The following is a 14,761-nucleotide window of genomic DNA, read 5'->3' on the forward strand; positions in this document are numbered from 1 at the left end:
TTCGAGGAACAGAAGAGCCAAAATGCCTAGATTATAATAAACATTTCTTTTTTGAAATGTTGAAAGGTTTCTGAAGTGGGTATTTTGTGTTTTTGTGAGTTTTTTCCATACATAAAAAAGAATTCAAATGTCCATGAGCAGAATGGGAAGATTATAATTTATTTGTAGAACAGGGTACTACCCAGAAATTTAAAAGAACAAATTACTGAAAAAATATTGATCACTTTCACAGATGTTGAATAAAAACCTCTGAAAGAAAAGAGTACAAACAAATGATTCTATTTATATGAAGTTCAAAGACAGCAAAATTAATCCATGGTGACAGAGGTCAGAATAGTGGTTACCTCTGGTGGGGAGATGAGTGGGAGGAAGTGGCACAAGGAAGCCTACTCAGGTGCTGAAAATGTGCTCTATCTTGATCAGAGTGGAGGTCACACAAAGAAAAGAAAGAAAATCATCAAGTCGTACACTTTCCATTACGTAAGCTATTCCTTGAGCTTAAAAAAAAAAAAAAAAAAAAAAGTCTGGGGGCCCCTGGCTGGCTCAGTCAGTTAAATGCCCCCAACTCTTGACTTTAGTTCAGGTCATGATCTCACAATTGTGGGATGGAGCCCCACATTAGGCTCTGCACTGACAGCACAGAGCCTGCTTGGAATTCTCTCTCTCTCTCTCTCTCTCTCTCTCTGCTCCTCCCCCACGCACTTGCACTCTCTCTCTCTCTCTCTCTCTCAAAATAAATTTTTAAAAAACTTTAAAAAATATTTTTTAAAAATAAACATATAATAATTTTTTAAAAAGTCTGCGATCATACATATATGAAAATTAACAGCACCCATGCAAAACACTAGAACTAGCAGGGACCCCAACTTGCACACTCAGGACACTAATCAAAAATAACAACCAAAACATTAACATTTGCTTAACATTTACTATGCACCAGGCACTGTTATAAGCACTTTGTATACATTAATTGGTTTTATCCTCACAGACCTATGATCCTGGAACTTTACCATAAGAAAACTAAAGCATAAAATGGTTACAAAAACAAACAAACAAACAAAATAACAAAAAAAACCTTGCCAGTGTGAGAGTAGGGACTCAAACTCAGCCACATGTTAGAATCCCTGCTCTTAAACACTATGCTACCCTGTCTCTCAAAAGACAGAAGAGTGGGCAGAAGTGGTGTAACCTATATATAAACAAAGCTGAGGATCTGCAGAGAAACTGAGATGAGGTTCCAGGCCAGTTCTCAATGAACAAACTTTAGGATGTCCAGATATCTTGAGTTTCAACACTCTAGTTTGCCAATGGGTAGAAGTGCCACCGTAAGTAGTAAAAGATACATATGCATGTGTCTGACACATGCATATATATATATATAAATATTGTATATAAATATTGATAATGGTAAAGTGAAAAAGACATACAAATGAATGGAATGGTAGAAAAACTTGGAAGAAAACACTGGAAAGGAATCTGTCTAGTAAAGTTGATAGATGTATCCAATATGGTAATAGAAAACAAAAAAAAAAAAAACAGCTGAAACTCAGTAATATCCACAAAAAGATTTAATTGATAATAACTTTTTTAATGTTTATTTTTGAGAGAGAGAGAGAGAGAGAGAGAGAGAGCGAGCACAAGCGGGAAAGGGTCAGAGAGAGAAAGAGGGAGGCACAGAATTGGTAGCAGGCTCCAGGCTCTGGGCTGTCAGCACAGAGCTCAATTCGGGGCTCAAACTCACAAGCTGCAAGATCATGACCTGAGCTGAAGTTGGGACACGTAACTGAATGAGCCACCCAGGCGCCCCGATAAAATTTTAATTGAGCTTAGTCAGTGCTCTAAGGATAATTCTCCACCAAAATTTGATAATGAACGGAAAGATACAGTAAGGTAAGACAGAAAGATGAAATGCAGAGCAAGTCAAGTATAAATCTATACAGCTCTCAGCTTAGGAACGATTATACTTTGCTACCACTGAGCTGTGACCACTTGTTTCAGAACCTCCTGAGGTGCCTCCTAAAAATGTAGATCCCTAAGCTCCCTTTTCCCACTACTGAAACAGACTTTTCAAGATATGGACTAGGGGTCTAGTTTTTTTTTTTTTTTTTTTTTTTTTGTACAGTTGACACTAGGGGTCTACATTTTTAATAATCACCCCAGGTCAGTGGTTCTCAACTGTGGCAATTTTGCCTTCCAGGGGAAATTAGTGACTGGAAACATTTTTTGTCTGTCACAAATGGGAAAGGAGATACTACTATCATCTACTAGGTAGGGGAAAGCTAACATTCTACAACGCACTGGACAGTCCCCACAACAAAGGATTATCTGGCTCAATATGTGAAAGTTAACAAGGTTGAAAAACTTTATCCCAAGTAATTCTGATACTCACTAAAGTTTGAGAAGTACTCATCAAAGCGTTGAAACTCATCAAATGCTTTGAAAGAAACACCTAAACATAGGACCATTCTGAGAGGATGAATAAAACTTGTCACCTCTAGAAAAGGCACTGGAGCAGCCCTCACCTACTCCCAGCTCATTCTCCCCACACTAACTCACCAATGGCATCCCCTCCCTTAGGACCTCAGCCCCAGTTTGTCCATCTATGATAGATCACTACAAGACACACTGACTACAGTAATCTAAAATGCTTCAAGTGAAGGAGATAAAAATCCTGTCTCCCCAGAAGCTGTGGCTAGCTGACTCAAATATTATCATTGTCTGATCACTGGCCATTCACTCAATACACAAGAAGCAGTATGTTTATAAAACCAGAAATATAGTCTCCTGCCCTGGCTCTCCTAAAAGTCCACAATTTCTCCAGAAGCATGGGTATACATGTGTGTGTATGCGTATGTATATGTGTGTGTGTCTAATCCTTAGGCAGAAGTTATCTGCTCCCTAAATTCTTCCGACAGGCATACCACACTCCTTGAAGGTAAATACTAGCCCTATAAACATTTAAGAAAATGTAGAGGATTTCTACTTCCAAACTCCAACCCTTACCTTCTCAAACCAGTTCCTAACATGCCTCTTTCTGAAGGACCGAGGATTTAGTTCACTTGCTGGATTCACATCCTACTGTTCCACGTGGTTCCTCACCACAGCTTCTCTCATAGCATGGGACACTGGTTCCCCCAATTCCACCCCACAGACTGTCTCTGAAGCATATAATGCCTTTCCATTTTAATGGATTTTTAGTGCTAGTCACTCCAAGTCTCTCTTATCTCCAAAATAAAAACAGAGTGAGGTCTGCACTCATGAAGCCACCTCTTTGAATTCTCTTCATGGAGAGCTAAGGGATAGGCCACCATCCCTTCAGGCTATCACTTTTCTTTTATGAAGTCCTGGGGAGGGAACTCATCACTCATTCCTCCAATCTTTCAGAGCACAGCCTTCCAATCAAGGTGATATATGATAAATAACACTACTGAATACTGACTATATAGTTGGCACTGTTCTAAGTGCTTTAAATATACTTTATTTAATCCTTTAAAGTAGATAGGTACTATTGTAGCAGGTACTTAATTACCATAATTTTACAATGAAGATTTCACTTGCCAAAGTAAAACAGCTATAGAAAGTGGTAAAGACACTAAATCCTTCTCTGGTAGTGCTTTGTCCTAGCAGAATATCCCAGTAGTGCAAAAAATCAGGTGTTGACTAACGGAATACTCAAAATCCAGATTCAGTTAAAGTTCTGCGGAAACTCCAAACGGATATCCATAACATCAACGTTCCCACCTTATCCAAGAAAAGTCAGTCAAGTCAGGACATTGTCTGACAAGCATCATCCCTATTTTCTACTAGGAAAGAACCAGCCTGATTCAGTAGGTACATGAGCCACTATGGGGCAGCATTCACATCTTGCATGTGCTCTACAGGGCTCACCTCAGAATGAGTGTTTAGCTTACACTTGAAAGCAGAAAATAGGGGTGCCCGGGTGGCTCAGTCAGTTAAGCGACCAACTTCGGCTCAGGTCACGATCTCACCGTTGGTGAGTTCAAGCCCCGCACTGAGCTCGATGCTGACCGTTCAGAGCCTGAAGCCTACTTCAGATTGTGTCTCCCTCTCTCCTGCCCCTCCCCTGCTCACGCGTGCTCTCTCAAGCGCGTGCTCTCTCTCTCTCTCACAAAAATACATACATACATACATACATAAATAAAGGGGTGGGGGCGCCTGGGTGGCTCAGTCAGTTGAGCATCTGACTTCGGCTCAGGTCATGATCTTGCAGTTTGGGAGTTCAAACCCCACATCGGGCTCTGTGCTGACAGCTCAGAGCCTGGAGCCTGCTTCAGATTCTGTGTTTCCCTCTTTCTCTGCCCCTCACCCACTTGCGCCCTGTCTCTCCCTCAAAAATAAGTGAAGTGAACATTTAAAAAAATGTTTAAAAGAAAAGAAAAGGAAAGTAGAAGTAATTCAGGGACTTTCCTAAGACTAAGCAGCAAATGGCAAAAACAGGAATTTCCCAATCCTTACTCTAGGTATCAGCCACTGTCTGCATCCACTAGAGGTGAAGTAGCTTCACAGAAGAGAATTCAGTCTGGTCCCAAATGAATTTACTGAGTCTGCCTACTTGCACAAACTAATAATACAGATGAAGAGGTTTAAATAAACATGACTACCTCAGGTTCCCTTTCAAATTATTTTATACAAGAAGGAACACGCTTGCACCTTCATAAGGAGGACCCAACTCCAAACTGACAGGCTTTCGGGAAACTTTGACTGAAAATCACATTTTTCTGACATCTCCCAGAATGAGAATTCATTGTAAGAACCTCTTCTCAATGAGCTGGAGCCTCCTGTAAATTAATACTGTCCATCTCCTGTTCAAGCCCTGAACCTCCTCAAGCAGCATGTCACTCATATCTTCTTCATTTCCTTTCCTGTTCAACCATACAAGCCTCATGAATACCACCTAAGTATAAAACGAAAATTCTAAGACAGACTCTCATAATCTTCTTAAAACTCACAGGTAACTGCAACCTTACTAAGTAAATGGATTTCTTGCTGGCTTAATAACTAACATTTATCAAGACCTTATAATGGCACAGGTAAAGTATGAGACAAAAAGGGGACCCAAAATTACTAAGTTATGGTACCTGCCTTGAGAAGCTCACTGCTGAATGGAAGAGGTGCAGATTCCAATTCTTCCTTATCAACAAACAAAATAGACATCATTTTCCCCAGGATTTTTTCATATATGGCCTCACCTACAGAGAGCTATGGCCAAGATATTAAGCTCGCCAGGCCTCCTTACTTCCAGCTGTCTCCTAACACTTCCATGTGCACACCCCACAAACAACTTGATCTCAACAAACCAGATATCCCCCCTATACCTGTTTCCATAGTCACCCCAACCCTTAAAAATTTGCTCTACTTTTTCTAATCCACATCCTGGTCAGTGAAATTCCCATTCACCCAATCTCTCAAATTATAAACCTTAGCCTACTCTCTCCCTAGTCACTAAGTTATGTTGCATATCTCAGAAATATTTGTAAAATCCATACCTCTCCTCTTCGTTCCCAACGCCACACATTATTCAGACTCTAGGTAACTAGTTCACTGACACATTTCTCATTACTTTAATTCATACATCTGTCACTCCCTAACATAAATAACTCCAATGGCTCTCTACTTTCCTTTCAGTCTTACCTCATGGCAAGTTCCCCACCAAACATCCTGCTTAGGGCAAATTTCTAATACTTAAACATCATGTTATTTCTTGTCGTCACACTTTCACCATGCCTTTGTGCATGCTGTGCTCTTGAACTGGAACACCTTATTTGTACAAGCTCCTACTCATCCTTCAAAACCCAACTAAAGTAACTCCTCCTTGCAAAAATATCCTTGACTCTCCCACACAATGGCAATATTCCCTTCACACTGTATAAATTTCTTTATATGGATATGTAACAGTGCACTATAATTTTCATATGAATGTTTCTCTGATGTCCTTGAGAAAAGATACTCCTATTTCTAACCACAGTGCCAGTTACATAGTATCTACTCAATAAATGTGTGTTGAATAAACAGTTCACCTTCATATATCCTGGACCAATTTGTGATTGGCTGTTTTCCCCAAGTTTTATGATTTCTGAACTTGACTCTATGTGAGATTCCAACTGTCACAACTGCTTTGAGTTTTCAAAGGTTTTTAAAAATTCTATTACACAAATGTTGAACGAATGAGTGAATTATAATGCCTAAACATCCAATGAAATAGTTTTGGGGCACCTGGGTGGCTCAGATAGTTAAGGGTCAGACTCTTGGTTTCAGCTCAGGTCTCAATCTCAGGGTCCTGAGTTCAAGCCCCAGCTTTGGCTCTGAGCTGGGCCTGGAGCCTATTTAAAAAAAAAAAAAAAAAGTCATAAACGCTTCCCAATTGACTAAGAAGAGTGGGAATCCCCCCTTTACAATCCTAACAAGAAGGTTCCACCTTTCCCTAGACTGATAGACTTGATATCCCAAAAACTTTCCCCTAGGAAAGTACTGTGCACACAAATCCAGCTGAAGACACACCCAAAATAATTCCATTAACTTGTGCTTAAGACAGAAACACAAACCATACTTGTCCTGGTTTACAAAGTCACTGGGAACTCAGAATAGCAAAGAACCCGTCCTCACTAAGCTCAAAACTTTTTCTGGAGAGAAAGAAAAGGGGAAGGTCTGATGATCCAGAAACATTTTTCAGTCTGGCCCAAGTTCGCACTTCCCCAGTCTCCAAAGGCAGCATTCCCTGGCTTCTGATAGCTCTCCTTCCTCAGAGAACCTGCTTCTTTTCCTCTATTTATTTCTTCCCCACGCCTGCCTGGGAACAGGTTCATCTCCCAGGCTTGCACCAAGTAACCCTGAGAAAACACGGTCGCTTCATTGATTCTGGGTGTAAGGTGGTCTGCAGCCCGTCAGAGACTGAAAAAAGGGGCAGGATGAGGGGCCTTCCAGGACAACCGGGCCTGCCTCTAACCCTTCTCAGAGGTCCTGTCCAAGGGCCCTCATCCCAGGGCCAGGCTGGGCTGGGCAGAAGGCCTCCCTCGAGTGGGGACAAGCTGAGTGGGAGAGGCTCTGGAGGCAGCTTGAGGCGACAGGATCAGCCCCACGCTCGGGTCAAAGGTCAGCATCTCGGCAGCTAGGAGGACCCAGCAGGGAGTGGGAGGGCCGTGACCGGCACCGGAAGGTCCGAGGGACCAGCCGCTGGAGGAGCGAGCCGCTTCCAGCCCCCTCCGCCGCCCGGGCCCAGCCTCCTAGCCGCACGCAAACTCGGCCCGCCTCAGCAGCTGCCCTCCCCCTCCCACCCGCCCCCCGCCACCACCTTCGTCCCCAAGGCGAGCGCAGGCCCCGCCCCCAGAGCCGCCTCGGGGCCAAGGCCTAGTCCGACAGGAGCTGCAGGGGTTGGTCAGGTTCGGGGACCGGCCCGGGCCGGCGCCGCTTACCGAGCCCCGGGCTCCTCCTCCACCACCCGCGCCGCCACCGGACCCGCTAGCTCCCGACGCCACCGACGCCGCTGTTACTCTCGGCTCACGGACGCGCTCCCGACCTCCCCCGACCCTTCCCCCGGCCCACGGTGCCCCGCCGGGTCCTAAAGCCCGCTGTGTGATAGGTACGTCCACGCCCGTTTCCTGAGCCTGGCTCAGACCATGGTTCCCAGCAATCATCGCAAAGACTACAACTCCCGAAATGCACCGCGAGAAATAAATTAGCCAAAGAAACATCTATTGAGAGTCTACTGGATACAAGCTGCAATAGCAGATTTTCAAATATGGGAGAAATATACATACATACTTTTTAAATACAGCGGACTCTGAACTCGGCGATTCCATTTATAGGAATAAAGATATATGTTCCAAGATGTTTATGGCAAGTTTGTAAATGAAAAATTGGAAACAAATCCATTCAACAAACAGTATTTTGTGCCTAGTGTGTTCAAAGTAACATGGGTTAACTGGGCAAGTAACTCCTCTGAGTCTCAATTTTCTCTGTACAAAATGGAAAATTTAAAAAAAGATAGGCTGCTGGGGCACCTGGGTGGCTCAGTGGGTTAAGCATCTGACTCTTCCTTTCAGCTCAGGTCATGATCTCAAGGTTCCCAGGATCAAGCCTTGCTTTGGGCTGCCTGCTGATAACACAGAACCTGCTTGGGATTCTCTCTCTCTCCCTCTTTCTCTGCCCTTCTCCTGCTTGTGCTCTCTCAAAAATAAGCATTTTAAATAAATAAATAAATAAATAAATAAATAAATAAATAAATAAATAATCAGACAGTGAGTTATCAAGGGCAGCCTTAGGAAGGCTCAAGTTGTAAATGCCCTGAAAATTCAGAGAAGGGAAAATTCCATGTCAATCTCTGGAGGCTTCCTGGGGGAAGGTGAAGATGGGGCCAAGTCTTAGAGGAGAGGGTATAAAGGTGAAGCAACATAATACACTGTCCATGCCTATGTCAAAGAAGTTAATTAAATACAGATTCAGACAAGGGTTAAGTTTAGAAGGCCATACACTGAGTAGGTAAGAGCACAACCTCTGGAATACTGTGAGAATGAATCCTAAAACTGCTACCTATTTGCTGTATGTCTTTGGACAATTACTTGAGCTCTTTAAACCTTAGTTACAGGGTGCCTGGCTGGCTCAGTCGGAAGAGCATGAGACTCTTGATCTTGGGTGGTGAGTTCAAACCCTACATTGAGTGTAGCAATTACTAAAAATAAATATACTTAAATAAATAAATAAACCTTTGTTTCCTATCTGAAAAACAGGGATAGTAAAAGGCCTATGTCATATTGTTTTGATTATCCAGCCTTGAACCCTTCCTCTCATATTCTGAGGGCCTCTTCCTTTGGGTATATTCTTGGTAGAAAACCAGACCTTGAGCAGCCAAAGTAAGTGAGTTCATATGACCTGACTTTGACCACTAGGTGCAGCCTCCAAGGTTTTGACTCTTGGCCAAAAGATGCAAAAATGAAGGGATGGTCAAAATTTATTCATAACAAGTATACCCTGGCCAGATGATTCCTGCTGAAAAACAGTCGTGCTTCCTATTTCTCGGCCTTCAAAGAGTATCTTGCTTCCTGCTCATTTTCCAAGCCTTCTCCTCCTTTATGTTCGAATAAATTTCTTTTCTTAAGAGGGCCTATTTCTGTAACTATTCTGTAACTCTTAGCCAAAAGTTTCCTCAGTGATATCACACACACAGACATGTGGCCACTCAAGCTTATTCATTCCTTCACCAAACATCTATTGAAGTCTTTCTCGGTGCCAGGCTCATGTCTAAAAGTGAGGATACAAAGATGAAATAAATCCTGTAACAACTAGAAACAAATGGAGGAGGACAAATTGGGGAGGAAGGTGATGTTTAGGACATGTTGAGATTGAAATGCCGTGAGACATTCAACCAGAGATATTTAGTAGACATGTGGGTACCCTTTACTGCAGCTTAGCAGACATATCTACTGTAGATAAATATTTTTGAGCCATTAACTTAGTAGTAATTGTTCAAACCATGAGAAAGGAATGGGCTAAGAAGAGGACAACAAAAAGAAAGAATGAGAGAGAAAAAAGAGAGAGAGAGAGATCAGGCCCATAATAGAATTTAAATACCAACAATTATTGATGAACCAAGTACTATCTAAAAAAGAGGAAAATAACAGGAGAAAGATGCCATGGAAATCACAGGAGGGACTATCAAAGAGGTTGTCAAGCTTCTTAGAAAAGGAAATAAAAATATCCTTGAAGACATCAGGAAAATCTACTTCAGATAAGTAGTGGTTTGAGGAATGAATAGAAGGAGAGAGAGTGGAGGCAGCAAATGCTAGAGGATCTTTGCAAGAAACTTGATTGAAGGGAAAAGGAGAGGAAGCCACTGTGGTAGTGGTAGTGGGGAGACGAGGATGAAAGAGTGAGTTCTAAGGGCAGACTGGAGAGTGTTTCTATGCTGAGAGCAAGAGGACAGAATGAAGCTGATGCAAATTCTCACTGAAGTTGTTGGGGGAAGGAGGGAGAAGCAGACTCATGAGGAGGGACTGGACTTGGAGGCAGGGGGAATACCACATCATCTGAGAAGGCAGTCAGGGGTGGAAAGGACCCCTGCATATCAATGTGTAGGTGTTGCTAGAGAAATTACATACACTCGGTGCCTCTAAAGTATGTTTTGGGGCGTCTGGGTGGCTCGGTCAATTAAGCGTCCAACTTCAGTTCAGGTCATGATCTCATGACCTGGTTTGTGAGGTGGAGCCCCGCCTACGACTCTGTGCTGACAGCTCAGAGCCTGGAACCTGCTTGGGGTTCTGTGTCTCCCTCTAGCTCTGCCCCTCCCCCACTCATGCTCGGTCTCTCTCTCAAAATTAAACATTAAAAAAATTTTTTTAAGTATATTTTAATTTTGATTTTTAGCAAATTCTTAGTTTGGGTGATAAATTGTTGATACAGTAAAGAGGTATGGTGCAAGGACTCAGGATTCAGATTGCTTGTGGTTGAAATCCCACCTTTACCTCTACCCAGTGAATAGCTGTGAGAGCTTGGTCAGTTTCCTTAATCTCTCTGTGCTTCATTTTCCGTATCTGTGCTAGGGGCTTGTTGCTGGGTGGGAGTTGGTGGGGGAGTTACACAGCAAGTGCCATAGAAGTATTAAACTGTTATTATTTTCCACTAGATTGTCAATTCCGTGAGGTTGGAGTTTTGTTTGGTTCAAGGCTATCTAGTCAGCTGGGCACTTAGTAGGTGCTCAATAAAAATTTCATGACTAACTGAATTAAGGAGTTGGGGGTGAGAGAGAGGCTTGGGGGGGAAGAAAAGCCTTGGGAGTATGACATGTTCACTTCAGGGCTCAGACTGGGAGATTCCTGAGTAAAGCTCTTGGCTTCTTGGGGCCTGGGGCATTGGGCCTACATCCCGACTCAACGAGCTTGCGTAGGGCTGACAAGGACGGACGGACGCACTGAGACCCTTGGGTGCTCTGTAGCCTCATTCCCCACCCCCCCGCCCCCTCCCGCGAGATTCCCGTGGCTCCTCCCCTGGCGGGCGGGGTCGCGCCGCCGGGGCGTGAACGGGGCGGAGCCATGAGTTAGCCTGGTGGGGCGGTGTGGAGCCGCCTCTCAGGCCTGGCGTCTGCCCACCTCATCGACGGGGGACGGAAGTCTCAGCCCGGCTCTGTCTCCCCCGGGAACCCGGACCGAGCGAGCGCCGAGCCTCGCCCCACGGGGCGGCCAGGCCCGGGCGTGCTCCGGCACCGGCGGCACCATGAAGCGTATGGGGACTCTGCGCCAGCTTTCGGATCTCAGCCACTTTAGCGGCGCGGCCCGGCTCCGGGAGTTGCTGGCCGCGGACCCAGCCGTAAAAGTCCGCTGCAGCCCAGACGGCCGCCACCTGCTGCTCCTCCGATCCCCGGGGGCTCCGTGCCCACAGCTGCTGGTGGCGGTGCGTGGCTCCGACGCGGAGCTGGAGCGTGCCTGGCCCGCTGGCCACCCCTCACCGCTAGACGCCTTCTTCCTGCCGTGGCCGGCGCGACCGGCGCTGGTCCTGGTGTGGGAGAGTGGCCTAGCCGAGGTGTGGGGCGCCGGGGTGGGGCCTGGCTGGCGGCTGCTGAGGAGTACCGAGCTGTGTCCAGCCGGTGGAGCCTGTGTGGTGGCCGTGGCGGTGCTCCGAGGCCGCCTGGTGTGGTGCGAGGAGCGTCAGGCTGGCGCGGAGGGCCAGCTGGGACCGCCTGCTGCTTTCAGCCATTGCGTGTGCTTCCGAACCCTGGAGCCCAACGGAGAGGGCGGCACCAACCTGGGCCGCACACATGTCTTGCTGCACCACTGCCCCTCTTTTGGGCTGCTGGCCTCCCGCAAGGACCTCTTCCTGGTGCCCACTGCCACCACCTGGCCTGGTGTGGGTCATATTCTGCTCACTTGGAGCCCAGGCAAGGGCAAGGTGATGGTGGTTGCCCCATGTCTTGGCCTCTCCCACTGTAAGAGCCTGAATCCCGTACGAGGGGACACATGGGACTTCCGGACACTGCTCCGAGGCCTTCCTGGGCTGCTGTCCCCCATGAAGCCATTGACTGTACATACCTGGGCCCCAACTCCCCAGGGCCTGCTATTGCTTGACTTCAGGGGCACTGTGAGCCTGGTGCAGACCCATGGTGGTACCCGGACTGTAGGCACGCTGCAGGAGGCACCTGTAGGCCTGGCAGGGTCTGCAGCACTGGGAACATTTCATGGTACTCTGGCCTGTGTGCTGGGCTCCACGTTGGAACTGCTGGACATGGGCAGCGGGCAGCTGCTGGAGAGAAAGGTCCTAAGTACAGACCGAGTACATTTACTGGCACCCCCAGCCCCTGGCATGGAGGATGAGGAAGAGTTGGAGACCCGAGGGGGTCTTCGTTTGCTTTCAGCCTTGGGTTTGTTTCGAGTAGGCTGGGAAGCCCCACAGGGCCTTGAAGTGCCTTCAGCTGAAGACCTGGTGTTTGAGGAGGCCTGCGAGTACTACCAGCGGCGGAGCCTACGGGGTGCCCAGCTTACCCCAGAGGAACTGAAACACAACAGCACATTCCGGGCGCCTCAGGCCCTGGCCTCCATTCTCCAGGGACATGTGTCCCCATCTACACTAGTGACCACACTGAGGGCTGAGCTTCGAGATTACCGGGCCTTAGATCAGCTCAAAGCCCACCTGGTGGCTGGGGATGATGAGGAGGCTGGCTGGACTGAGCTGGCAGAGCACGAAGTGGCACGTTTGCTGAGGACCGAGTTGATGGGAGACCAGCTGGTCCAGCTCAACACTGTTTTCCAAGCCCTTCCTACAGCAGCCTGGGGTGCAGTCCTCAGAGCCCTGCAGCTCCAGCCAGATGGGAATGGCAGGCTGAGGTCCCATGCTCCCCCTGATGTGTGGAAGAAGGTACTGGGGGGTACTTCAGCTGGAAAGGAACCCCCCAATGGGATACTGCCCCTCTTTGAACTCCTGTGCCAGTGCCTCTGCCGGCTGGAGCCTCGATGGCTGCCACCCTTTGTGGAGTTGGCACAGCAGCAGGGTGGGCCGGGCTGGGGAGCAGGGGGTCCAGGGTTGCCCCTGTATCGCCGAGCCCTGGCAGTACTGGGTGAGGAGGAGACCAGGTCTGAGGCCCTGGAGCTGGAGCTGCTCTTGGGCAGTGGGCGGCCCAAAGCTGTGCTCCAAGCTGTGGGCCAGCTGGTGCAAAAGGAGCAGTGGCAGCGGGCCCTGGAGGCAGGCCTGGCCCTTGGCCCCTCCAGCCCCCTGCTTCGAAGCGAGATCTTCAAACTGCTGTTGGCCGAATTTGCCCGGCACCGCCGACTTGATGCTTATCTCCCCCACCTTCGCCGCCTATGCCCACCAGACCTAACTCCAGCAGAGCTCCTGCTTCTAATACGGACACACCTCCCAGATGAGTTGGAGCCCCCCACCCCATTCCCTAAGCCTGGGACAGAGCCCCCTCTCACTGTGGGGTTGCTCAGAGCCCTGCTGGAGCAGACTGGGGCTCAAGGACGGCCCTTGGGCCCGGTTCTAAGCCTGTATGAGGACATCCTATGCGACCCGGGCACTCCACCCCCCACCCCACCTCGGGGACCCATGACTACCCTCCAGACATCAGACCACCCAGTCTTGGAGGCCTGGGCACCATCTGGACAGGGCCTCTGTGTGACTGACACAGGCTAAAAATTATTTCTAGGACACAGCAGTCGGGAAGGTGCCTAGGAGTTGGCAGGGACCAGGGTGGGAGTTCTGTGTGCAATAATACTCTTCTCTTCTGGAACAATTAAAAAATATATACGTAATATATATATGTATTAAATATTGTCTAAGCGTCTAAGACCCTTGGAATTTCCTAAGTGATAGGAGTCTTTTGTTATTCACAAGGAGCCTTTTTAGATCACACCTGCACATATGCTAATGAGGTAATTAAGGGTGGGGATACCCAGCCTAAGGATGGGACTGGTCACCTGAAAGACCCAAGTGATGAGAGGGTTGGCACTTTCAGCCCCATCTCCAACATCCTGGGAGAGGAGTGGGGCTAGAGATTGAAATCCATAAAAATCCTGAATGAGGAAATTTGGTAAAGCACATTAAGGTGCTGGGAGGGTGACTTACTCAGAGAGGGCTTGGGAGCTGCACACACATACTCCCACCCTGTACTTTGCCCTATGCATCTCTTCCATCTGGCTATTCCTAAGTTATATCCTTTGCGTTTTGGGGGGTTTTATTCTTTTTTTTTTTCATGTTTATTTATTTTTGAGAGGCAGAGACAGAGCATGAGTGGGGGAGGGGCAGAGACAAAGGGAGACACAGAATCCAAAGCAGGCTCCAGGCTCTGAGCTGTTAGCACAGAGCCGGACATGGGGCTTGAACCCACAAAACATGAGATCGTGACCTGAGCCAAAGTCAGATGCTTAACCAACTCAGCCATCCAGGCACCCCTGAGTTGTATCCTTTGTAATAAACTAGTAAACGTAATTAAAGTATTGCCCTGAATTCTGTGAGCCATTCTAGCAAATTGTCAAACCAATTTATAGCATGGAAAGTACCAGTGACTTGTAACTGGCATTTGAAGGGGGGGGCAGTCTTATGAGACTAAGCCCTTAATCTGTGGGTTCTGTGCTAACTCCAGGTAGTTAGTGTCAGAATTGAATTGACATGTAGGACACCCAATTGGAGTCCACAGAGAATTTGTTGTTGGTGTTGGAAAACACTCTAGAAATATACACACAATTTGTGTGTTTTTGAATAGCTGAGGGCTGTGGGTAATGGAGTGGTTGAATTTGAATTTGTTGGCTAAACTGGTCACTTC

General features: G+C 47.0%; 2 protein-coding genes across 2 annotated transcripts in view; one reads left to right on the forward strand and one right to left on the reverse strand.

Annotated features, from left to right (window-relative positions):
• Window positions 1-7,624, reverse strand: part of ARMH3 (armadillo like helical domain containing 3) — a 175,564-nt gene extending 167,940 nt beyond the window's left edge. Inside the window, exon 1 of the mRNA XM_045438667.1 lies at window positions 7,431-7,624. The gene's annotated coding sequence lies outside the window, so the exon portion shown is untranslated. The remainder of the gene's footprint in view (window positions 1-7,430) is intronic.
• A 2,760-nt stretch (window positions 7,625-10,384) lies between these two features.
• HPS6 (HPS6 biogenesis of lysosomal organelles complex 2 subunit 3) lies at window positions 10,385-13,753 on the forward strand. The gene has a single exon (XM_045438668.1). The coding sequence runs from the start codon at window positions 11,224-11,226 to the stop codon at window positions 13,630-13,632; it is 2,409 nt and encodes an 802-aa protein (XP_045294624.1). The 5' UTR covers window positions 10,385-11,223; the 3' UTR covers window positions 13,633-13,753.
• Window positions 13,754-14,761: the final 1,008 nt, after the last annotated feature.

The sequence above is a fragment of the Leopardus geoffroyi genome, chromosome D2 (genome assembly GCF_018350155.1).
Source record: "Leopardus geoffroyi isolate Oge1 chromosome D2, O.geoffroyi_Oge1_pat1.0, whole genome shotgun sequence".
NCBI classification, from domain to species: domain Eukaryota; kingdom Metazoa; phylum Chordata; class Mammalia; order Carnivora; family Felidae; genus Leopardus; species Leopardus geoffroyi.